Source organism: Hirundo rustica, chromosome 1 (assembly GCF_015227805.2).
Source record: "Hirundo rustica isolate bHirRus1 chromosome 1, bHirRus1.pri.v3, whole genome shotgun sequence".
NCBI classification, from domain to species: domain Eukaryota; kingdom Metazoa; phylum Chordata; class Aves; order Passeriformes; family Hirundinidae; genus Hirundo; species Hirundo rustica.
The window spans coordinates 26,345,779-26,372,994 of record NC_053450.1 but is presented as its reverse complement, the minus strand read 5'-3'; the positions used below and the strand labels follow the sequence as shown (position 1 = coordinate 26,372,994).

The window sequence follows — 27,216 nt, the reverse complement described above, 5'->3', positions numbered from 1 at the left end:
CATATTATTTCCTTTTTTTTTTTTTTTCCAAATAGTTTTGAATTAAGAGTATTTATTCTACCACTATCATTAGGCTTGTTACTATCAGTAGATGAAACAGTTTTCTACAAGTTTTACCCCTACTGTTTGCAGGAAGTCTGGGAAGTTAACTAGTTTTAATTTCTAAAATTTCAAGAAACCACAGTTAATCAACAGTCTTGGAAGACTCTACTACTTCTATTTGTGCCAGTTATGCAATACATGAATAATCATACATCCTTCAGTTCTCAGTCCTTACTGTGTCCCCTTACAGATTTCCAGCAATTCCTACATTTTGTTCCATGTTGATCTGAAAGATAGTAGCAGGGAAATAAATAAAACCCACTTTCAGCTACTGGCATATCTTCCTTCCAGAATCACAGATAATGAGCATATGGTAGAGCACTTCTAAAGTAGTACTAAGTGACAGCGGGACCATGTCAGACAACAGGTATTATGCAGGGGCTGGCTGTTTCTGCTTTTGTCGTTTGGATAGGGGGGATTATGTGAAGAGAAAAAACAAAACAAAACCAAAGCAAGCAAGCAACCAACCAACCAACCAAAAACCCCCGAACATTACGTTCAATGTCTGACTGCCCCTCTGAATTTAGTCTCTATTTCCACCTCATGCAATGCAACTTGTAGCCATCAGGGGACCCATTAAGTGTGGCAAAGGCAGAGCAGCCCTTCAGCAAATGAATAACGGGGAAGGGAGAAGGTCAAAGGAAAGAGCTAGGAGAATAATATTCTTGCCTGGGGTGACAATGATTTAACAGGGAACATATTTTCTACTTGTAGCCAAATAGCCCCATTATTCAAAACAATTTCCATCAAGAGTCATGATTGTCTTCAGGGCATCCTGAATTTAAACTGACCCAAATAACTTAGTGCTATTGAAACTCAGGTTTAAACCAGCCCAAGATGAGCTGAGTCCAGTACAGGTAGGGCCTTATTACTATCTTAGTTTCCATCATTTTTGCTTTGCATACAATTAGATTTCTCTAATTAGGCAACAATTATTCAGTGCCTCTATGCTTTAGGGAGCAGACTTGCCCTGAGTACCTCAATGTCATCATTGTAAAAAGCTTCTGAGAGTGCACAAGGACAACCTTCTGTAAACCTTGCTCTTTTTCTCAAGGCTGCACAGAAGTGTATTTGTGACTGCAAAGTTAATGGTAGCCCACCTTCAATTCCTTGGTCAGTGCTCAGAATAAGTTGAAGAAGTGTAAAAACAAGTGAGCATTCATATTCGCTCAGGCTAGCTTTGTTATCCTATCGATATTGGGAAGTTTTTACATTTTCAGTTGCCACCATTGAAGGAGAGAGTCCCAAATCATTCTGCATTTTCGTATACATTATCCAAGTAGGACATATTTCAGTCCACATAGCAAAATGAATCATCACAAACTTTAACAAGTTGTAACAGAGTTAAAATGCGTATGATCACGATGATTTTCAAAGCAAAAGTTGCCGGTTAAGGATATACAGTGGTGAATATTCATTGTGATAGTCTCAGTCACATCTTTGTTGCATACCCACTGAGTAGTAGAAAAATATTGGAAAATATATTTCACCAGTGCAAAACTTGTGCATTTCTATTCTTGTTTTCCTTATTAGCATGGAGATTTGGAATGGAATGGCTGTAAGCTCAAAAAGTTTGTGATTGTTTTTCTTATTTTATCTCAAGTTTGATTTTGCAAGGGAAGAAAAAAAAAGATACTGTGTGTAAAGAACTAAGGTAAAATTATTATTATTACACTGACACTTTTCTCTGAGGCTATAAACTATTTTAGGCACTAAATCTGCCTGACTTAACGAACACTGTCCAAACCCCAGAATATAAATATGTATTAATATATCAAATATTCAACAGCCAGCAGTGTGGAGCATGTTGTATGGGGAAGTCTTTCCCTGTAGCTAATATATACACTATTTTTCACATCTACAGATAAACAAAGCTAATATGTTTGTCCACAGTAAAAAACCCACAAAAACTAGCTCTATTAAGAAAACCTAGTTCTGAAGATATTAATTTCCATTTTAAATGGGTATGTGAGTTCAATTTATAAAAGCAGTAACATAATGGCTTAACATGTGACCTCAATTTTGAAGACTTTCCCATCCCAAGGAAAAGAAAAAGAAACTCTAGAAACTGAATTTCAAATTACAAACTGTAAAAGTTCAAAGATGTTTTATACATAGACATACACTCTTTCTTCCATAGACTATTTTATTTCATTTTTCATGATGTAGATAGATATTTTCTAATTAAATTAATATCAAATTGAAATTTAAGTCTGCACAAGACTTCTACTATAGTCCTACTACCAACAAGACAGTATCTCAAAGGCAAACTTACAGTTAATCAGAAATATTACACATACACAAAATACCCAACACTTTCTGTTCGATGTATGCAGAATTTGCATTTTAACTATTCTGTTCATTTGTACCACCTGATGCATCCAAACAGCTGAAATGCTACAAACTGTAGAGTAAGTCTTACTCTACAGAGCATACAAAAAGAAAAAAAAAGGGGGGGAAAAAAAAAAAAAAAGAAAAAAAAAAAAAAAGACAACAACATTTTATCTGTTATTATTATCCTTTCCAGAAAGAATTTTGAAGGTGCTTTTTCAACAGTCATAAAAGAAGATTCTTTCTCTCTCTGACCTTATTACAATACAGCAGAACTGAGCACATACATTATGTATGTACTTACATAAGCACCATATATGTATATATATGCTATATTGAGAGTATACATTGACCTAAATATAAAACATAGGAATACTCTTGCCCAAATAAAGGTGCTACATTTTCCAGTCTAAGAAATCATGTATAGTTGATTGACATTATCTCATTATCTCAGACTTCTGCCATTGGCACTAGTGGTAGCCTAGAGTTTATTTTGTGCAATTTTATTACAAGATGGAAGGACCACCTTTGAAAAATGAAGAACAAAACTAATGTCTTGTAATTTCAAATAAAAACATATCATGTAGAGCATATCCACTTTCTGTATGATCTTAGCATATCTATTTTCTACACACTGTATTTTAAACAATCATTTTTCAATAATATATCTATATATTTAGGCTTTTTCATTGTGACAAATTACAGTGACATTAACATGCCTTCTTTCACTCTAGTAATACATAAGATGCATAATAAATTAATTTCCAGTAGTCTTAGTGAGATATATATATATATATATATGCAGACAGAACAGGAGGTACAGACAGTTTGTTATATACAAAGTCTGTACTAATTACACTGTCTATAATTTAGAATACCTACATCTATAAACTACTCTATTTTAAAAAGATTAACAGATTAGTATGAAATTTAAAATTGCTTGATTGAAAATTGACAAGGGCACATTACTACAGAGCAAGGCTGTCTTCAGGTGACTCAGACCATTGATGAGATATGATGAGAACATTTGAATTTGGCGGCCTGTGGGTCCATCCTAGCAATGCCTTACTGTTTCTGCATATTTTGGGCATAATTTAGAAGAATTCAGGAGCGCACTTTCTTTTATAACACATATCAGCCTGTACTTTAGAAGGAAAAGACATGCAAAACCCAAGAATTTCTGACTTACTACTTAGATCTGTTACCAACCACATTCTACAACTTTTAGTAAATTGCTTGAAATGGGTGGAATTAATTACTTTATGTATTCTTAAATTTCCTCTATAAAAAGCACGGATATATGAATATTTCCACTTTTTCTCACTGTTTCAATCACTAGTACTGAAAAATTTGCAAACCATACTGACTAGTGAATCAATACCAACTTCCCCAAAGACAGACAAGTGAAGCAGGTAGAGATAATCTCAGGGGAAGTAGAGAAGACATGAGAGCTTGCTTCAATGTGATGGTATGAGTTCCTTCTGAAAATATAATGATTATGGCTTTTATTTCATGCTTTGAGGAAACCCTGCTGTGATGGGAAACCTAGCAAACTAAATAAATTCCTACATTTATGTTGAATCTCTAGCTCCTGGCATCAACTTCTTAATCACTCAGGTCCACTACTGAATTTGTACATTATTCTCAAATGGCATTTTCGTTCTACTAGTTATAAAGCCATATTGATAAACAAAACGGAAAAAAAAAAAAAAAAAAGAAAAAAAAAAGAGTGTTTTCATGGTTGTCTTTAGACAATCACTATCTTAAATAAATTTGAATTCTAATGGAATTTTGAAATTTGCTAGAAAAGGTCTTCATATTAGAAGAATGCTGCAAATACTGTAACAGCCTTACCTATTAATATTCTTTCCTGTCTTTTCTTGTTTCTGTTTTTATTTTTTTTGTATTTTGCTTATTTTTTGTGGGAAAAATAAGCTAAGGAAGGACTTAAAACTGCTTTCTGAAGGCTGTGAAAATGAACATATGCTGGGATCGAGCATTTGGATATGTACATGAGAAGGGGATGCATCACACAGTTCTCAGCTATCCTCCATGGTCTGCTCCCTGTGGGTCATTTATGTGAAGGGAATGAATATCTTTTTACCACTCCTAAGTGACACTTTGTGTGAGAATAAATGCAAGAGAACCTTAATTGTGCATGAGGCCATATTAAAATTGAACCCTTGTTTTAACAAACAAATGTAGGGCTTTTCTCTAAGACACTCAGCAAAAGTGCAGGTTTGTTAACATGGTGGCTTCTTTTGTTTTATTTTTATTCATTTACCCCTATGTTCTGTGTGTCCTCCTATGAAGAAATATTTCTAAATATTAGAAGGAAGGTCAAAGTCATACTGCAAATAATCACAATAGACGTAATCCGTCATGGGGCAGAAATCACAAAAGAATAGAATGGTTTGGGTTGAAAGGGACCTTGAAGAACATTCAGCCTCCTGCCATGGGCAGGGACACCTTCCACTAGATCTGCTTGCTCAGAGGCCCATCCAGCCTGGCCTTAAACACTTCCAGGGATGAAGTATCCACAGGTTGCCACAGGGCAACCTGTTCTAGCATCTCACCACCTTTTAGAAATCTGAAAGAGTCTTAAAGATCACTGAAATCCCCACAACAGAATGTATACAGAATTTAATTTATGTGTAAATCTCGTGTTGGCTAAATTTTTGTTCGATAAATTTTTTACCCTGTATGAGTAAACTACTGAGAGTAATTATAATATCCTCTAAATTTGCTCACATTAAACCCACCCAAACCAGGTGGTTGTTGTTGTTGTTGTTATTATTATTGTACCATTGTATCTTAATACAGACACAGGACTTTGAGACTTTTAAACAGTGACATAGTTGTGGTTTGTATATATACATTAAGTTTTTATATGAACAATTCTTCCTTCACTGTTACTTTGATTTTTTTAGTTCATATTAAGAAAAAAAAGTCAAGATATTTCCATGGTTTGAGTCTTTTTCATTAAACTGGTGATAAAAAGAAGTGGGAATTTTGAATCCTAATTGGCAAAGTGATTAGAAGAAAAACATCATTAAAAGTCCTATGATCTGAAAAGAAGACCAGTTTTCTAAGAAGTCTGCAGACTTCAAAGGGAAACCTGATCCAAGTGTGCACCATATTTTAAATTGAGACAACTTCAAACTGGGGATCGTGTATACAGAGAAAGTGACAGAAAGACAAATCTGCTACTTAGGTCTTACTTTGTTAAAATTTACTCATATGAAATGCTCTGATCTGTTGGAGAATCTGCGGCTAAGATCCTGGGGTTCTATATCCATACAGTTGTATGCTCCTCCAGCTAAAGGGGCCAATGTAAGCCTCTCTAGAACTCAGGGAATTTGATCATTTTGCACTAGTGACTCTTGGCACTTGCTGGCATGGAGATGACTGAGCCCTTGCCATGGAGGGGCAGCCTCCAGGATGACAGGGCTGCTGGAGAGGACAAGATGGTCAAGTAGCCAAGCCATATTCCTGGGCCTCCCAGCAGAAGGAAGACTATGCAAGAAATTTGTTTAAAGAGGAAAATGAAGCCAAGAGCTCATTGTTCCTAGCAAATTTCGGGAGAGATTGGTCATGAGAATGTAGGCCAGGGCAGAAGTCAATCCTAGCACTTCCCCTTCTCTGAATTAGGAGCTTAGCAGGACCCCAGCCGAGGGCAACAGCAGCTGGCCCCAGCAGAAAGAAGGGACAATGCCAGAGGGTCCATGTTTGGTGGCTCTTAGACCAGAGCTTCCCACTGCAAACACAGAGTCATTGGGGCCACAATTTTCCACAGCTGCTGTGCCACATCCCACACTCAGAAAGGCTGGGACCACATCTCTGCACCCCTGCAAGCCACTACGGCCAGCCCTGCCAGCGTCACAAGTGATCATTAAATACAAAAAATAGCTAAGGAGTGACTGTTGATTGTATATGTATTTTAGTTGCTAGCTCTTCCTGAAGTTCAGGCCTTCCTACTTTTGCTGCTTCTGCTAGCACTGCTAGCTGGAGCATAGCTAACATTAATTCCATGTCACTACTGGATCTTCAGCACCCTGAATACTCAGTGGTAATCCCATTTCCTCATACTAACATTAGATCAATTTCTAAACTGCATCACTAGAGGCGTTCTGTATGATTCTTAGAAATGGGAAACTAAAAGTATGTTTACACACTACCATACTACCAACTATGCTTCAAAAAATTCAGAGGTGCAACCAACCCACTTGTGAATTACAATATTCAGACCCATACAAGTGTTTGTTTTGCCATACCGAGGGGCAGGGAACAGCCTATGCCTGCAACTGTCCTTTCTGACTGCTATAATGAACTGCTCCCAAAAACCAGCCATCTCTGGGGATGAGACAGGTTTCGTTTGACCCCAGTTGGTGGTGCTGTGTTGAAGTCCTTACCACTACAATTCCCCTCTAATCTGAAATAGCACAATTCAACATCACTAGTGGAAGTTATCCAGCTACTCAACATCATAACACAAATGTCTCTACCTGCACCTCTCACAGCAAGAGATGAGAAACAGGTATTTCAGAACATGATTCATCTCATTTGTTTTAGACACCGACCTCAGGATGCAACAAACCTTGGCCAGGAAAGCAATATATCTCTCCTATAACTCCAAAGGGACTCCATGAGAGTAACTCAGATATAAACATCAACATATGGTCAGATTAATTCCACCCCCCCAAGTCTTCTGGCTTTTGACTTAGGTCTTTTCTTTTAAGTCACAGGCAAAGCATTAATTATACAAGTACAGGATATGGACTTAAGTGATATCTATATACAAACCCAGGAAGTACTTATTATAGGCTGACTTGAAGGAGAGATTTAAACTTAAAAAATCCCCAAAAAACCCAACCAAACAAATATTATTTTGCACAAAAAAATGTTCTTTTAACTTATCTGTTTTTTAAAAAAAAAATAAAAATTCTGCTTTCATCTTTTTTTTACAACCTAATGTTTTAGTTGTATATGTTTCTGGCTACTGGTGTTACCAGTTTAGCACTTTTTGGAACGCAAACAGTTAGGAAGAAGTCTAAATATAGATTAAAACCATTTTGGCCTCAAGAACATATGGTTTGGGCATTCTGAAGTGAAGAATTGTCAGGAAAAGCACAAATTATAGACTTGAGTATGCTAATATTGTAGAAAATCTTTCATTAGATAATTGTATACTATTCTTAAAATTCAGATATAGTATTATCTTATATTTTAGGGTTATCTACATATTTCTACTTTTTCAATATCCATTACACTTCTGCTTAATAAATAAATATGTAATTAAATATGTAATACTGTAAAATTTTTGTCTCATTCTCTCAGGAAACCATGACAACATCCATATTAATTGGCAGCGTGATTTTTCGGATTCTATTTGCCCTTAAAAAGGCAGGGGAAATGAGATGGCAATGCAGCAATAATATTCTACAGAGCATCTTTGGTATTTCCTAAATCTGCTATCTTGAAGAAAAAGTCTCCATTAAGTGGTCCTAGCAACAAATAGAGACTTGAGGAACCCTGGATCACATGGGAGTTGGAATGCTATGCCTCATACCTGCTTTAAATGACTGAAATGTCACTTTCTTTCTAAAGGGAGAATTTTTGGTTCAAGGCTAATGCTTCTTTCCTATGTTACTGCTACTAGGAGATCAGACTGAAAAGAAAAATAAATAATTTCAAGCCATTCATTAGTTGATTTTTTTAAACTTAAAAAAAAAATTAAACTGAATTTGACTTATTTGCAAAAATTTTTTTTTTTTTAACTGAACATATTTGAGATACGGCTTTTCACAAGCTCTCCATAGCAAATAATCTTTCAAGAACCTGAGATTCAGTCTCATAGCTCATAAGGCAGTTCCTCTGTTATTAGCACTACTATTAGTTTGTATCATATGTTTTAAAGAAATATTGCCTTTGGTAGGCTGATCGTAAACACTTATAAAATGCATAGGGGATTAGAATATAAAGCACTGGAATATGCAAAGTTTTCCTTTTCCCCCCATTCTCTAAAACTTTCTGAAACACATAAGAATTATATGAAGCTCTCTCAGATTCAGTATGCAAAATCAGCTAAGCTTCTTTCTAAAAGGACTAAAGATTAAGGTAATAGTGTTTATTTGTTTGTTTGTTGTAAATGTAGTGTTAGTGGTTTTTGTGTGTGTGTGTGAGATGTTGTGGGGTCATAAAAACAATCATGAAGAGGCTGGCCCACATTTTGTCTTTGGACTCATTTAAAATAGATCTATTTGTCTGAACAAAAATGGTTTCCCAATGCTCTTTTCTCATATACTGCAGGGGGAAAATGAGAAAGACAATAAGCGACAACAAAGCCAAAAACTCCAACACTGTTAGCTTCAACTTATTAATCACTTCAACAAACATTTTCCAAGTAACTTTCACATTTTTCAACTAAATTTTCCCATGGAAAATCACTTCTCCAAATTTACTAATATGAGGGTGTGATTAAATTAATTCATTTTGGTAGATGAACTTGACTTCATTGTTGCATAAACAGCTGTTTGAGACAACATTTTAAAACAATAATAATAATAAAAAAAAAAAGGCAGGGTTTTTTTCAGTGATTGTAGGTGCAAATGCTGCCAAAATTGCCTGCAAGGACCCATGCTGCCTTTCAGCTAGATGTTTCCTTGGCAGCAAAGTCGATCTAACAGACAATGTGAACTTTCCTCATTTATTTCCATGCAAAGTCAGCCAGATCCACTTTAACACTTTTCATTAGCAGTTGAAGATAGGCTGGCTGATCACAAACTGAGGCAGATGGCAAACATAAGCAAGCAAGTTCTGCTGGCCCTGGTATGTGGGAAATAACCTCCAGTTGCAGTTTGAATGGATAGCTGAGTTTGCAGCTTCCCTAACTACTCCACTAAGGATTGCAATGATCTGTGTTTACCTACGCCACGATGGAGGCAATATGCAATTTGGTGGCTTGGGCTGTGCTGCCTTTCTGGTTTGCAACCTGCATCAGGACATAAGTTACACTTTAAATATCACCTTGCTTCTGTAGATGTGAAAAGCATGATCTAAGAGGTGCATCTTAGTCTACAATCCCACTGCTTTAATTAAGAATATCATTAAGTCAATTCTCTTAACATATTCCTCAGCCTCTCTTTCAGTTTGCATAATAGGGCATATAGAAATTCTAGCCCAAGAAGGAAGAGAGTAAGGTATTACACTCTGAGAGCCCCTGGGACGTATTAAAAGCATCTAGTCAAACACACATCTAGAACATGGGGCTGGATTCATCCACAGGACTGCTTTCACTGACTGCCAGTTTTAAACAGATTTCCCTTTTAACAACATGCAAATGAAGTCCTTTCCTCAAAGCCAAAAGGGTGTTCCATGAAAGCAAAATCCTCCCCAAAAATTATAAAAACAAGGTCAGTACTTTGCCAACAGTTAACACTTTCCATCATCTGGCTTCCAGCCAGGAGATGGGGTCCAGCAGACAGATCCTCTTCTCTATGCATAGTTCTATGTGCAGTGACTGAGTCCTCACAAGCAGCCAGGGCCATTTATGATTTTTTTATCATTTCCCATCTCTTTAATAGCTGAAAGGCATCTTTCTGTTCTCCAGTGTAGCTTTGCATACCATGATAATATTTTTAAGGATACATTTTATGCATCAGACACTGCAAATCTGAGAGTTAAGATTTTAGGAATGATCTTAGAGTGACTGGATATGGAACAGGCGCCCATCAGCAAGTATAATCCAGGAAGGTTTGGAAAGTTTGAGGACAGAGGATGTTCTATCAGCACAAAACACAGTTACTGAAAAGGGAAAGACTGGTTTCTTTTTAAATACTGAAAATGTTGTGGTTTAGTGATAGAAAGCTTTATTTTTGTTAACTGATCCCTGAATTAAACTGGATTTCATGGAAAATGATGAAATTAAAAGAGTCGGTTGTTATTCAATATGCCTGCAACTCGCAAAGCTCTTTGAAATATTATCCTAGCATCTTCATCATTGTGTAATACTATAAATGCAATAGTTGGGTTTTGCTATCTTCTATAATGTGGCTAATTCTCTCATTTTGCACTCAAATAGTTTCAATTTAAAATGGAAGTTGTACTTCCTTAACCTTATAATTATATATAAACAAGGCTGCAATTCAACTGTCTCTTTATCCTGTAAACAAGATATGACAGAGGCCCATAAAATATGAATGGAATAGATAAAATTATTAGAAAATTACTTCCTTACAATATTAGCATTCATCTGTCAAAACAAAACAAAACAAAACAAAACAAAACAAACCACAAAAACAAACCACCACCAAAAACCAGAAAGATATAGTATTTCACATCTGCTTAAACTATAGGACATATTGTCACAGGATGTTTTGGATACCAAATGCTTGAGTTCAGAAAGAGATTACACCAATTAATGAAAGAAAATCCCTCATAGGCTACTAAACACCAAAATATGGCCTCTCCCTCAGAAATTCAATGAGCCACAGATTACTTGAAGCTAAGAAGGAATATGCTGGAGTTTTACTGCCATATGTTTACTCTGCTCTTATTCTCTTATTTGGGTATCTGTTAATAGCTATTAACTGGAGATAGGATATTTTGTGGGATAACCTTTGATCTGAACCTGCTTTTGCAATTCTCTGTTTACAAGCACATAAACAAGGAGTATAAAATAAAATTTGAAATAAGATATTAATCTTCTACATAATTATCCTAGTGCAGAAGTAGAAAAAAAGCATGTGACAACTGCAAGGCCACACTGCTTGGTTACAGATCAAATTTGATTTTGATAATTGCTTATTATAAAACATACATAATCAATTAAGAGTGTTATGCTTTATTAAATTAAAGCCATGTTAACATTGTAATACAGAGCTTCCTTTGATCTGAAATGCTTGGCTTCCTTTACTCCAAGCCACAGCATGAGCACTGTTCAAGACACAGAGCTCCCTTAGGAGACGGTTTTCACAACTCCACTGGTTCACATTTCCAACAGCATATATCTCCTGCACTGTGTCAACCACGCTGGCAGCCAAAAGAAATTTACTACAAGTTGATCTATGCAGTTCAGAGATCAGGATTTTCATAAATTTTTCTTGGCTGCCAGCACAGCGCCCGCAGCAGAATCTACTCACTAACTGGAGTCCAAGTACATTACACGAGACACTGTATTTGCATCAGGTCCAAGAAGCTTTTACTTCGCAACCTACAAACAGCATGGTACAAAGTGACAGGTTTCTTTGCTTGTTTTCTTGTTATTACCTGCAAACTTGAATAATTTTTCAATGCTGGAGAGTTACCAAAGAGATAAACAAAACTGAATTCTTGAATTGTTAAATTTGTTTTCCCAAAGACGGAGCTTTATCTATACACAAGTTACAAACACCCCACGTGTAAGTACTCTGCAATAATATTCTCCTTACATGACACTGTACACTAAAACCATCTATTACTTCTGTAAGGGAATTCCACTTGTTATTATTTATCATATGTTCTTTGATGGAAGAACTTTTTTCTGCAGAATTTCAATATGGTACACTATCTATCTTCATAAATTTGCTATAGAGGTAAAAAAAAATGTATTTTAGTTTGACTTCTATTTCTCTTGCTGATATGAAGATAACAGTATCAAATTACCACTACTGATTTACTGTGTTTACCTACAGTTAGTTTTTTGCCAAATATTTTCTGCTGCTGGAAGACACAGTTCGGTGGTCACATTTTATCCAGTAATCATGTCTAATGTGCTTGAAAACTAAGCTCCCAAGAAATCCTTGTTTTCCCCAAGCACTTCTAAATCTTGCCCTTTTCTTAAAAAGCTGCACTCGTGCAAGTAGGTCAGTCTTAAATTAATCTAGTTAGAAGTAGTGCACTCTCAATTTAAACTGGCTTAACACTCCCTTAAATAGGGTTAGATGCATTCAGTAACTTCCCAGAAAAAAAAAAAAAATAACTGCTTTAAAAAAGGTTTGAACTTATTTAAGTACATGCAGACAGACAAATGAGAAATAAATTTTGATAAACCAGTGCAATAAGGCAATTAAGATGCCCCTTTCAGTTTTGGTACAGAAAGACAGGGCATAAAACAGGATTTTTCTTCAAGGTACTAGAAAATTTACAGAAAAAGTACCTATCCCAGATGCTCCATGGCAGCGACTTTGAATTTCATCAGTCATTTGAAATATTGCCATTGATGAAAATACTTTGAAATAGATTTTTGTTGAGGGTTTTGACAGTACAATATCTCCAAAGTACTGCCACTCCTAGGAAAAAGTCATTGTCCCTTTCTGAATTTAGATAGATTGTCCATAATTTTTTAATTTAAAAACAATAAGGGGATATATATCACCTAAATGGATTAGAGTCATGGGAACAAGGAAATATCTTCCTTGAGACTTTTTTACTTCACCTTTTTTTTTTTTTTTTCCCCCCAGTTTTTAAGTTCAAAAGAAAATAAGGAAAAAAATAAGGATTAAAAGTTTTTCTTAATAAGTGCTGATTTTTCAGATACCTAATTATGCCACCTAATTTCCATCTCCTGTTTATTCCTTTAGCTTTTTACATCTTTAGGTGTATATACTGTGAAACATTTTCCTGTAAAATCCTATCCATTTTGATTGGCTGCTCCTGAGCAGTACAAGAAAATCTTCTGCTGTATTTGCCAAGCACTACCAGAATAACCTGAGTTTTAATGCCTAGGAGCACAAGATACTTTGTAAGGTGCCTGAAGAAACCATCCTGTTCCAAATGATTTAAAAAACTAAGGCTCTTATCTCACCTGAAGTCTAGATAGGCAGATCATAAAGGAAATGGAGTCTACTGTAAGCAAAACAGCCTACTCCCACAGGAACTTGAAAAGTAGTTGTGCTAAATGGGAAACTAGAAGATGAGGGCTGACTGAAGGAAGACTACCATCCAATACACACACTTTGTATAAAATATTGAAAGAACAGCATTCCCTTTCCTTATTTAAAAAAAAAAAAAAAAAAAAGGTGCATCACACTTTATCCTTCGGGATCTCTTTCATTCCCTAGCAAAAGAAATTCAGTCCTTATTTCCACTGCTTCCCTGTGATGCTAAGTCTATTGTCCTTCTTTCTGGCAATATTTCTAGGATCACCTGCAGTAATATGGATGGAAATTCAGAGAAAAGACATCCACAGCTCAGCTGGAGTTGAGGTACCAGCTGTACTCTGCTTACAGGGTATTATGAAAGCAAAGAAATATATCCTTGTAAAAAGCCTGCAAGTGTAAAATTGTATGACAGGAGTTTTTTTTCCTGAGCAACAGCCCCACTAGTCTTTACTCCTACAAAAGCCTCATTCATTCTTCAGGATGAGGGAGGAGTCAAAGCAGACCTCCTCACAGAAGATGATCGATAAGATAACGTACCATTGAAGTGAGAACAAAGGAAAGCAGCAATGCTCTGTGCAGATGATGTATTTCTATTGCAACTCTCCTTGGAGTCTAGAGTATTACTAAACCAAAGAAAAATACAAGAAAATCGACCAAACATAAGGAAAAAAAGCCACCAAATCAAACAAAAACCTTGAAGTATGAAGATACTACAATTAAGTAGTCAGAATAAATTGCTGTAGTAATTAACTATACTCAGAATACTGATTTTATATATAATTCCTTCTTTGGAATGAAGATTACTTTTAAAAGGACAACAGTTTATGAAAGCATTTCATTAAGTTGCTTGTCTTTTCTGAAGTAGTTGGCATACAAATTGTTTTCATTACAACAACACAAGGTAAAGAATGAAGCTAGGACTTTTCAAAAGGACATTATTTTTGCATTCTTGCTGCTAAGTAAAAAAGTTTCTCTGTGTTTTTGAATCTCTCTGGGATACTGGAATAGGAATCAGAAAATCAGCCCCTTGGGGTGAGAGTTAGTTTAAAAATAATAATTAAAAAAAATCATCAAATCTTTTTCCCATTCTACCAGATTTCAAATAATACTACAAGAAGGGGACTATTGGACTATTGGAGCAATGAATCTTAAAACTGACACTCACTTGGGAAAAATAACTCATAGCTAAGATCACATATATATTTTTCAGCCTTCTGCTTTTCAGTGTTCTGAGGCTCAGCTCAAAATAAGAGGAAGCCTAAGAGAGCTGTAAGTCTTTTTTTCCCTGTCAATCCCAAATGGCATGCTTGTCTTCTTTTTCCACCTGGAATTTTTTCCCAGGCACAAACCTGCCCCACCCACCCCCCCCCCAAAAAAAAAAAAAATCCAAACAACACCCCCCCAAACACAAACAAAAACCCCAAACAAACAAACAAAAACCAAAACCCCAAAACAACAACAATGAAAACAAAACAAAAACAACCCAAAAAATACCAAACAAAAACCCAAACCAAAACAAAAAAAAAAAACCCAAACAAAACCAAAAAAATCCCAAAACCTGCATGATCTTCCAGGATTCCTAAACACAAACTTATCAGTAAGACAATGAGGAACACCTGGCCTACCTGATAACTAAAAGTTACCAATCAGACAAACACGTGCTGTGCATTTTCAGATGAAATGCACATATATTGCTGTTTCTAGGGTTACAATGATGAGGAGAGTATTCTGTGGACAACTATGACCTATGATCCATGGTTACCACCATTTTAACAATGAAACTAAAAATTGCCAAAATTCTTCAGAGAACTTATATTCTAAGACAAGGTAAGATATTTTTACTAATCATCATATACAATTCTCAAAAAATCTTCTATTTTTTAACTGTGACTACTCCATTTTATCAGGAATATGTGTCTATCAAGAAAGTATATATGAGCACACCAAAGTACATGTTATTAAATTTGCAGAAAAACAATCCAATGATAATTCTTAAACCTTCATGATATAGATAGCAAACCTCTTTATTATAAAAGTTCAAGCTTCTGAGATACATAAAAGCAGTTTTAGAGATAGCATCAATTTAGTTTCCCTTGATTTTTTTTCACCAAAATATATTAAAATTCTTCTATACAAGCAATAGCTTTTGAAAACTGCTCTACAAAACTCAACCTCAAAAGCCATATAAAGAAATGAGACCATTTTGCACTATGAAAATTATGTAAGTTAAAGGAGAATGAGACAGCCAGAAGTTCATTCACTTTCATACAAGGTGTGGAACTGCTCCAAAAGAGTTATCCCAATTAAACTAACATTCTGACTTCAATGTACCTTCAATATGCCTGTAGATTTTCCTGAGTGCTTGAAGCAACAGCTCCAAACCCACTGAACATTATGTGCAGTGTTGGTCTCCAACCAACATAAAAAACCAGACACATAAAATCACCTTCATTTACCCTCACAATGCTGTGACTATGTACCTGAACTGTACAGAGGATTCCCACCAGTGCTCCTTTGAGCTAAATGTGCGAAGAGGGCAAATATTAGCTGTGCAATACCACAGTTTTTGCTCCAGTAAGAATCTAGAGCTTGTTTCACAAGAAAGAAGTGTCTTGAATCTATTGCACAACTGAAGCCTTTCACAGTGCCATACACAGCTCTTGCTTCAACTGATTCTGCCACAGACATATTGCACCAATGGAGTAGTCACAGCACCATATTTATACTCCTAAAATGCTAAATTAAGGTTTTGTTGTAGACTCCAGGCTACAAATACTGCTACATAAAAAGCTCTGAATTTTACTTGGAATATCTCAGGTGAGAAGAGGAAAGAAAAGGAATTAGATAAAGCCTCTCATAATTCACAAATTTAGTGGACCGAAATACAACAGTTCTGCACTTCTTGTCATCTCAATCCGTTTTTGTATGCCAGAAGCATCTTATTTGTGCATCTTCTTTTGTGTATCATTGCTTGCTGAAGAGATGTCTCAAACTTCATGGCACTAGCTTAGAGAGATCTACTGTGACAAGTGAGGCTGCTTGGAAACAAAACCTGTCACAGCATCAAACACAGAATATGTCCACAGAAAATCTATTCTTTGATGCTCTTTTGCAGAGATGAAAAGTTAGACTTAGCTTTAAATTAGCATTCCCAGATAATGGCAGTAATTTAGTCACATCACCTTAGAGCTTGGTAATGGCCAGATTTTAGTTGGGAAGAGTAAAGGGTAAATTTAATCTTTATTTGGAAAATTTTAGGTGTGTCAACTGCACTATGCAGTCATTTATTTGACTATGGGGAATGTACTACTTAAGTAAATTCCACATGTTAAAATCAGCAATTCCAAAAGACATTCAAAAGTTTCTAGGAAACGCCAAACACTTTTGTTCTCGGAATGGCATCTTTAAGATTCGCCTTTAAATGTTGCCACTGCATCATCATAGATACAAATTGAAAACTAAGTTTTATGTACACTGCTATCCACAGAATTGGTGGAGTAGCTCTTAATCTCTCTTATATCACTGCTAAAGAATATTCCACATTTTCCCTAAACCCAAATAAGTTTGACAGGTTAAAAAATGCAAAACTAAAGTAGTTTAGGCAAATATTCACTAGTACAATGTTTGAATGATCATGAAGTTACCTAATAAAAATTCAATGTCTTTCAAGGAAAACATGTTTTCATACTGCAATTCATTCAGATACTTTTCTGCCTTGGATTCAAAGAGACTGATTGACCACATATGTTTCTAAAGTAATGTCAACCAAGGAAAGAAAACCATGTGACTTGAGGAACAGGTGAACATGGAAGTAGCTCTGTTAGCTGAAAATTTATGCCACTTATCTATTTCTATTTAATTTTAAATCTTCTCTTACCATCATGATTGGGATTTCCCAAAGTCCATGGCTCATCTGAGTCAAAATGAGTGTCTCCCCCAATTCCCGGGCCAGGAAAATATGCATGAGCTAAAAATCCTCCCTCCCCATCAAAGGGAGAACTGTCTCCATGAAAACCTGATGCAAAAATGATAGTAATATCCACGTCTCTCTTTCCATTTTCCAATTCAATATAAGGAACTTCTTCAAATGTTAGAGGAGTTACATTCTGCCACACATCAAAGGCACGGCGAATGGCTTTACGGGTTTCAGCATCACCTACTTTTGGAGTGACGTTCTTTATGCTGAAAGAAACAGAGAAACATGACACAGATTAAATTAAACAGAGTGGTAAGTTACACTTCTAATAACCGTTTCTCACTAATTATGATAAGCTCTGTGCTTTTAATAAAACATGCTAGTTGGGCATTTTATACTTTAAGAAGAGTATTTTTAAACAAGCTGGTGCAAAATTATGGTGTCAATCTGTATAGTACTTTAAGCTAGAACTTATTATGTTAGCTAGTTTACTCCCAGCAGTACATAAAGTCTTATATTTACAAGATTAAAATACATATTAAAATGAAAAATTCTTAACAGTGGGATAACCAGATTAATCAACCACTGACTGTTTACCTCCTGGACCACAATTAGAATCCATCACAGCTAAAGAATGTCATGTTCTTTCTGATCAAAAGAAAAATGGTTTTAGTTAAATTAATTTTTTACTTATTAGTGAGTTCATTAACAAAAGCAGAACTCCATACTGTGACCACCACCAAGTATTCACAAAGCCTTGTTGCATTTGCAACTGGATAAATTAACTATCAAAAACAAAGCCTTTTGACTTCAGTACAGACTAAGATGTCCTTTTATGATCTGATTACATCTGTAAATCTTGCATAAAATTATAGAATCCATCAGAGAAATAATTTTATAGAAGATAATTATGCGCTAACTCAAGAATGTGTATTTAAACAGAAATTTCAGTCTCCATTACTTCTTCAAGTGACATACACATAGTTAGTAAATTATAGTGAAATCATCTTTTGAAAAAATCTTTCTTTATTTTCATTATTGAATTCAAGAAAAGAATGTCAATAATCAATTTCAGACTTATCCAATTTTCTGCATTATTTCCCCTCGATTCATACGGGCAGCAAAATCTCTATTAGGTTTGTGTCTGCTATGAAACTGCTGCAATCAGATTCCCTTTGTTCATTTGACATGTGCTTGACTTAATGTCCAGCACAAATTTCAGAAATTGCGTAGTTCTAGAGTACATGAAATATTTTTGTCAGTTTACACAGCATGGCACATAATAAATATACTTTCATGAATAAACCTTAAATGATAGATTTGTTTGTACATTAAATGCACTTGATTATATGGTATTTATGTTTATATAAATGGAAAAAAAATCTTTCAAGTGTAATTTTATAGATTTTACTTCATATATACATTTTGTTCATAGCTTCATGTAGAAAACATAAAGTTACCTATCTGGACTTCCACTCAAAAAATTTTATTGTATTGAGTCCAATAGTGCTGTCTAACCAAAGCATATTTTTTTAGCTGGTATGTAGGTTTCAAAGATATATCAACATGGGTTGTAAGATAATACATTGTAGAGAATCCACTGCTTTCCTTCATCTTTTATTCCTTGATATTTTATTAAAGGTGATTTAACCAATCAATTCATACTTGTGCCTATTTTAATATTTGCCTGGCTTGTATTATTGGCTCTTGTTCTGCCTTTCTCACATACATGAGCTTCAAAATTTTTCCCCCTCTACCAAGACATTTAAGACATTTCTGCACTGCAAAGTCATTACCTTTCTGTTGTCTCAAAAAAATTAAAATGTTGAACTGTTTAAATCTCCAGTTATAAGAAATTTTCTCCAGTCTGTTGAATATTTTCTGTGACTTTTATTCAACTCAAACAAATTTTTTAATGTTCTTTTAAAACTGTCTCTGTCAAAGCTCTAAAGGACTGCAGTACTGATCTTGCTGTCAGAAAGAGAATGTCCTCTGATCTGTAGGCATGACCTTACTCTACATGATGTAAATCTCATGTGATTTAAAGCACTTTCTCTGATGCCCTTTCATTGTTATTTGCTCATCAGTAATTTTATGATCAGTGTTGCATTTCTTTTTCTGTTAAAAAAATATTGGACACACTGGACCAACAATCAGCCCTTGCAGAGCTCCTCTCTGAAAGCTCCTGCCTTTGAGATTTAGGTGTTTTTGAGATGTTTTAATTAGCAAGTTCATAAACTACTCTCTGTGCCCCCTAAGAAAGTACAGCATTTTGGAACCTGCCCTGTGACATGAACTCAAAAGCACATCACAATGGCACGCTTATGCTGCCACTACCAAAAACTTCACTATGCTATGCTAAGAATATCTTAAAAAGCTGGCAGATGCGCTCTTAGTCAGTCCTACTGTGTGCTCCCTAAGGCACGTGTATTGCCTGAAGCAGAGCTCTTTGAAGGATTAGAGCCTCTGTTATTTGCCATGTATAAGGAATATGGCAAACAAATCAACAGGCTGTCCCAGAAAACAGAGCAAAACCTAGAAAAACTGAAATATTAATACAGAAAAAGTTCATCTGAAATACACAGCTTTGTTTTTTGTTGTTGTGGTGTTTTTTTGGTGGGGTTTTTTTTTGGTATTGAGGAATCTTAGTAAGTGGTCGAAATCCCACTTTGATCTTAAGTAAACAGAACAAAAGAATGGTCTTCTGCTATTATATATGAAATGTGGAAATTGATAAAAATGGATTGGAATTTTGTATTGGTAAATTGAATAATTGCTCTAAAAAGGTTTTACTCAAACTTACCATTTTACATTTTCTTACTTTTTTAGCACATTGAATTAAGTTTAGATCAGATTACAAATGAGAAATTGAGCCATTGGGCTAGTTTCACACTCACAAGCAAGACTACCTTTGATAGCAGACACTTTCCCTAGGAATCAGCTATTGACTTTTGAAATAGAATCCTACATCTGCAGATTCATTGTAAAGTAGTATCTTTTCAAAGCATACTTTCTGTATTAAAACAGGAGAGATTTCCGGCTTCCAAACCAACATTCTGGAGTGGGCAAGATTATACTGAAAAGCGTAGCTTGAAAGAGAAATTACTTAAATCAGCAGTTATTCCTATACAAGAGTATTTACAGAAAACAATTGTCTATTTTTAATGTGTTAAAAACAATCCAGGTTCAATTCTAAAAGAGCAAATACCAACTGTGCAACACAAGCATTGAAATTGTCTTGCTGGGAACTTTGCTTAAAATAATTCACCGGTGCAGATATCTGAAACCCAAGTTATGTTACATTTCTTTCATGTTGGTTATCATACAACCTCCAAGGGGTGAGTACAGTAAAATCAATCCATAAAGACATTCTATCTTTTATGATGTGATTACATCTGTAAATCTTACATAAAACTGTAGAATCAGTTAGAGAAATCATTTTATAGAAGACAATTATGTGCTAACTCAAGAATATGTATTTAAGCAGAAATTTCAATCTCCACTACTTCTTCAAGTGGCATACACATAGTTAGTAAATTATAGTGAAATTACCAGAGATACTAGGAGTCATCTTTTAAGTCTTCAGTTTAGACCAATGATTGCAATAGCAAATAAAGTCTCATATGAGCCCTTTCCTATTACATTTAGATCTACATCTTAAATCCAGCAATCACCTGAAATAGTGGTAACTCTCACAGACAGTAAAAAAAAAAGAGAGGAATTGAGTATCTTACACTAAGCATGTCCAGATAATGGAGCTCAAACAGAAGTAACTGTAGGACATGACAACCCAGAACCTCTCTTATTGCCAGGTGAAAGCACAGCAAGACAAAAGCCTTCATAATAAAAATCCATCTTTTTTCTAAACAGTACTTTCCTAGTCTCAATATCTAGTGATCATTTCACAGCAAAGTTTAAATAAGAGAAAGATCCAAAGCTGACCTTGACCAGACTGGCAGTGCAACCTTATAAAGAGGTTGAAGATCCTTTTTGAAGATTACTAAACAAAAGACAATCTATAAGTTGAAACATTTATTTTCATGCCATTTTACAAACTAATAAACGGAGTGATACATTTTATAAATTTTGAAAGTTGTTATTTTTAAACAACCACAGCCATGTATCAATCGATTATGCTTTTTTGTGGTTTTTGTTGCTGGTTTTGTATGATTTTCAACTTAAGAGTTGCTTCAAGCACTGTAACTTTAAAATACATGTCTTCCACAAGAACTATTAGATTTTATCACTCATATGCACTTTTCACGTTGATTTACTATTTCTACAGCTGTCTGAAGAGTCTTGTTTTGAGAGTGTTATTCTAGAATCCTGAGTCCTATTGATTTTGGAAAAGCTTTGGGTTTTCCTTCTCTTCCCACTCCTTTCCCAAAATATCCAAAAAGAAAAATTATCCAAGTTTCACTGACATATTTTTGGCTGCATCAGCTTCAGGAGCCTTGCAAGATTGTCAAGATATACCTCACTTGACTGTGTCAAATCAGTAATCTGAAATTTAAATAGATGAAAGAGCAGGAATTTCAACTGAGTAGGTAAAAATATACAGTCAATAATCTGTTTGAAGAAAGCTAGTTACAGATGAGTGCTTGATATGAAACTGTTCAAGTAAAATGAATTGAAACATACATTAAATTTAACACAATTTTTATTGTCATTGATGTGAATTAAATCTAAACTGAACCAAAACTTTGCGGGGTTGTTTGTTGTTTTGGTGTTTTGCTTTTCTTTGGTTTGGTTGGTTGGTTGTTTTTTAATCACCCTGTAACTTTTATTGAAAGTAATAAAATACCTCTGGCCAAAACCATATTTCACTTTGGGTCATCATTTCTCTAGAAATTGCTTTCTATGAAGTTGCTTCATTAATCTCTCACTGATGTGAGGTTCTTTAGCTTCAGCTTCTTTCCAGTTTCAGTTTGCTGACTATTTGTAGTTATAGACTAAGAGTGCTATCTTGGTTCATATAGCTCTTGCTCACATTGATTAAACCTAAACCAGAACTATTACTTTTGATTTTCTGTGGGTTTGATTTTCTATCTACTGCTGCCATGATTGAAAGAATTTATAATTATCTTGCCTCTTCATTTCCATGGATAACATTCTCCTCAACATTCATTAAAAGAAGATGAAATGTGAAAGAGATGAGATTTCCGAGACAAAAACCCAAGATTAGCAAAATACTTGACAGATAAATGTTTTTATAGGAAAGCTATTTTAAGAAATCTGTCATATTATACTACTAGGTAATCTAAAATCAATAAAATGCAACATAAACACAGAATGCATCCCAAATATTACTTTACAGTAATACACTCCAAAATCTTTTTGCTACTATGAATCAACAGTAAGTTTTTGCTTAATCCAGTTTTTCCTTACTTTTTAGTATGGATTTCAAATATCCAAGAAAAAATATCTCTCCATATTCTAAACAATATGGACCATTCAGACTATAGAAATTACATAGTCTAATTCTAACAAGCCAGATAAGACTTTTCATTGCATACTGAAGCTCCCAGCTAGCATTCATTCATTCATTTATCTGAGGAGCATAAAATTAGAACTTTCTTTCAGAAATGAAATCTAGGATATATCTAACTTGTAAAAGGAAAATGACCATTATCTGGGGCTTGACTTATTGTCCACTGAAGTAAAAAAAAAAGATTAAATTATTTATAGTGGGTTTGGGATAGAGCTATTGACTATCTACAGCTCAGTTTCCTGTACCAATTAAATTATTACATATTGCTGATTGATTTTTTTTTCCTTCCTTAAGAAAGGAAAAAATAAATCAGAATAGCTTTTAAATTTTACTTTATTTTAGATCGTTATAAGTTCTAAGTTACGGTTATAATTCGAAGCAAAGTTTTTATTTTTACAGAACATTCTCCAATTTTACTTGCAAAAGTATTTTGCAGATAGAATAATCTGGGTGATTGAGAAATTACTGACTGCTGGAGTTCAGATTTATGAATAGTATGCAGAGAATTCTTATGAAGAGGGCTTCATATTCAATTATTCTCTGTCAAAATTTGACAAATAAACATTTATATTCTATTTTAAAAAACTGATAGCTTTATTGATCCACATTGTTGCTCCTTCTTTAAAGTACTGGATTATTTACTTTCTTAGCAAAAGAGAAGGTGACTATATTTTTGAGAATCATATGTGCCTGCATAAATACCCCCCTATTTTTTTTCTTTAACTTAAATAATTTTTAAATATCCATTTTCAGCTTTCTTAAATTTCTTGTCTGATTCTGTATAATGTTCAGAGATCGCTGTGCAACCTGACAGCCTAAAATACTCAGGAATATTAAGACTATATCATTAAGATCTCTGTAGTTTTTTCTGTAATGGAGTCATAATTCTCTTGTACTCTAGTTGTTCTTTTTTATCCCTACACTCTTCTGGATGGTAAAAAGTTTCAAATACTTTCTGTTTCTCTCTTTGTAAAAGGCATGTTAGTCTATAACATACGTACTAATAATGTTCACAAGATTTATTAACATGAACTATACCAAGCAGAAAAATACTGTAAAGTGGGTAACTTCATTGGAAACAGAAATTCTAACAAACATCACACATCAGTTCAAATGAGAAGAAAGCTGCATTCCCTGATGGATAGTAAGCATAATTAAGGCAGCACATTCTCCATTCCATACTGATGCTCCCAATGCTGAAAATCTGTATTTTGGTTCTGTTTGTAAATGCATTGTTTTCTAAGAATAAATACCACCTAACTCCAAAATTTAATCTGTTGCCAAAAGGACATAATAAATGTTCAAAATGTATTATGGGGCAAAAAAATACATTATTAATGTAGCTCCTAATTACAATTGTAATTTTAAGTGGCTTCTTTGAAACTCCATCTTGAAATTTTGCAGAACTTTCAGGTGGAAAAATTACATGTTGGAAATAAGCAAAAGTTCCAGGGAAAGGAAGGGTAGGGAGCTTGCTTTTGGGAGTATTTGTTGTGGGGTTTTGGTTTCCAGAAAACTGTAAGATGCAACACACACTGAAATGAAGGAGAAATTGCTCTTTCTGTGGAGGATTTACTAAATTGGTTTAGCAGACACACTTCAGACTGCAAGGTTTGACTGGACAGGAAGGCATAAAATTAAGCTGGAAACCTGCAAGTTATAAAGAGACTGAAGGGTGGCACAGAGAATAATGGAGCAGAGAATAAATGAGACTAGATATATGATTAAAATTTTAGGAAATAAAACAGGTTAAAATGTCATTCATTTAGGTTGTCATAAGCCTGTACGCAAGGAATTGGTGAAAAGTGTGAAAAGAATATTAGTTCTTTTCTTCAGTCCTTATTTGCTTTGGGTTATTTTCTAATTAAAAAATATAACTTTTTTTTTTTATTCTAATCAAATTTAGGGTTTCTAGTTTAAATGTCTTTTGTACTATAATTCACTGCAAAAAAATATTACAGACATTCACTTCAAAGCTCTGTTTGACTGGAGTTCTTGTCAAAGTGAGAGAGAACATTTTCGAAGAGGGGAGGCAGGAGATAAAGAACTGCTATAAATTCTTCAAAGTGAGAAAGATAGTTGTCACTTAGTTTAATAGTGGAGACCTTCATTTGTTATTTGGATTAATGCCTTGGGTGACAGTCAAGAAGATTTACAAGTGGAAGGATTTAGACTGTTGTAAAAAATTCTGTAATGAAACAGGGAAACAGACTCGGTACAAATCATAGTGGTAGAAAACCATACATATGAGTAGATAACTATGCATGCCTCCTAAGTGTGCACACACTGCATTTATATTCTGAAATGCAAATCGATGTAACGTGCTGTAGGTGGGCATTCTTATTCTAACCAATTATAAATTACATTTACATTAACAATAAAGGACTTCAGCCAATGCAACATACCAACCCCAAGACAGTCAGTTGTCTATTGCTTGATGTTATATCAGAATGTGATGTCTTAAATTAGAATTCTCTAATTCAGTCATAAACCACAGTAGTGACATGGGGTTACTAATGAAACTGTATTTTCACCAGGGTATGAGGAACAGTCTCTATGACGATTAGGACTTATGAACTTTAAATTTAATACTTGTATGGGTTCATGAATAATGGCACCAGTTAATGAATTTGAAAACTATTTTATCCCTTAGAACTTACCCGTTAGATATTACAATAATCCATGATGAGGCTGTATAAATTTTCCAACAGTCTGTATTGGAATCCTTGGTTTGCTGACAGATTATGGATTTTATATTATATACTTGACACTTTCTCTGGTTGACATAGCTCTAGTGAGTACATGTTTCCCTGCATGGCCTCAGTTTTGTCAGCAGGCACACTGTGCTATTACGTGCCAGACTCAGGAGTTATACAGATGTACTGCCCTGCACACACTCCTATGCCCATCATCACCTAGATAGGAAATGGTCAGGTCAGTGACTCATAAAATTATAATCAAATTAATTTGTACTTATAACAGACCCATAGGCACCTACATTTTGCAGAGATTGACTCCTTTAGATAAGCTATTTTACATATTTAAATTAGAAATCTGAGTTTCATTACAGAACTCCTAGATTCAGAGGATTATTCCCTGAGAAGTTGCTAAGAAAGTTGAAAGGGAACCTTAAGGACATACTGGGTGTTAAAGTGATGCTATAAGCTTCGGAGAATTTACTGGCTACTAAATACATGCAATTTTAATCCAAGAAAAAAACTTGGTTCTTATGCAGCACATACATACTTAGAGAAGGTATCCATAGTAGCACTTTTATATCATACACTAATAATAAACTTCTCAAAATATTGAAAAGCATTCAGGAATTTCTGTTTACTTTAAATGAAAAGTCATCACTACTAGTAACATTTGTATGCCTATAGGAATATCTTTAGTACCTGTAAGTGATATGTTTGTGTTGCCATTTCTGTCCTGTTAACGCATAGCGTTTCCGACGAATGTTAAATTTGGAGCTACCTCTTGTTTGGTCAGGCACACCACACCGGGGTTTCTTCATCCAGCTGCAAGAAACAGCAACACACAATTAAAGAAACATGAAAGAAAGATCATAACCACTGAATCCCTAATAAAAATGTAATTATCTGTATATATAATTTTATAGAACATATAAAATAATAAAAACAACAGATTGTTGGCATTCTTTTAATTCAAGATACTGAAATTGCTAACTTTTTGATACTATCAAATTCTCCTATCTTACTCTTTTTCCACACGATGAGAAGTATCTAATTGAAACTGTAAGATCCTAATGGAGATATTTAACTCAGGAATTATTGCTTAGAGAATATTTAATGTTCTGCACAAAATCAAGCTGAAAAATCTAAATCATATACAGTAAAAATGACCACTGCAGCAGCACCAGATTTCCCAGAGAAGAGCTATATTTCTACAGTGGTTGTCAATATTTCATTGTTTTCCAATGTTTCAAAAACTTTAAACTTGCCAGCATAGTCAGAATACTTATGCGTGGCACATAAAACAGCTGATGTGCAAGGAAAACAATGCTCTTTCCCTAGAACATACTGCAAAGAACATGCTGCAAGAATCTAAAACAACTTATCCCTCTAGCACTTGCTGAAACACCCTGCAACTTTACTTCAGGTTCCTTTGGTTTTTGAAATAAAATAACAATTCAACAAAGTAGGGATTTTGGGGATGAAATATTACTGAAAAGCTTAAGTTGCTCTAATAATGAAAGAAAATGAAGGAAAGAAGAAGACCTCTGTTACAGACCAAAGGGCAATAATATTCTTCTTAGTAAAGTAATATATTTACACTTCATGAGATAAAAATTGGCTCAGACCTTTGAAAACTTTTAGACATTTTCACAGTGCATGTTAGATCAGTATGCAGCACTTTAATGGCAGGCATATAAATTATGTTCACACACACACATTGCAGAAAAAGATGTAAACATAACAAAAGATTGGTGTTCTCACCTTAAGGTGAGATCCTTACATCAAGAGCAAGAACCAGAGAATAAAGCAAAACCAAAT

General features: G+C 34.7%; 1 protein-coding gene across 2 annotated transcripts in view; it reads right to left on the bottom strand.

Annotated features, from left to right (window-relative positions):
* MMP16 (matrix metallopeptidase 16) overlaps window positions 1–27,216 on the bottom strand; it is a 170,205-nt gene that overhangs the window by 46,960 nt on the left and 96,029 nt on the right. For both annotated transcript variants that reach the window (XM_040063856.2, XM_040063862.2), the window contains exons 3-4: window positions 26,098–26,220; window positions 17,170–17,474 (exon numbers count right to left, since the gene is read on the bottom strand). In XM_040063856.2, coding sequence (XP_039919790.1) covers window positions 17,170–17,474; window positions 26,098–26,220 — 428 coding nt within the window. The remainder of the gene's footprint in view (window positions 1–17,169; window positions 17,475–26,097; window positions 26,221–27,216) is intronic.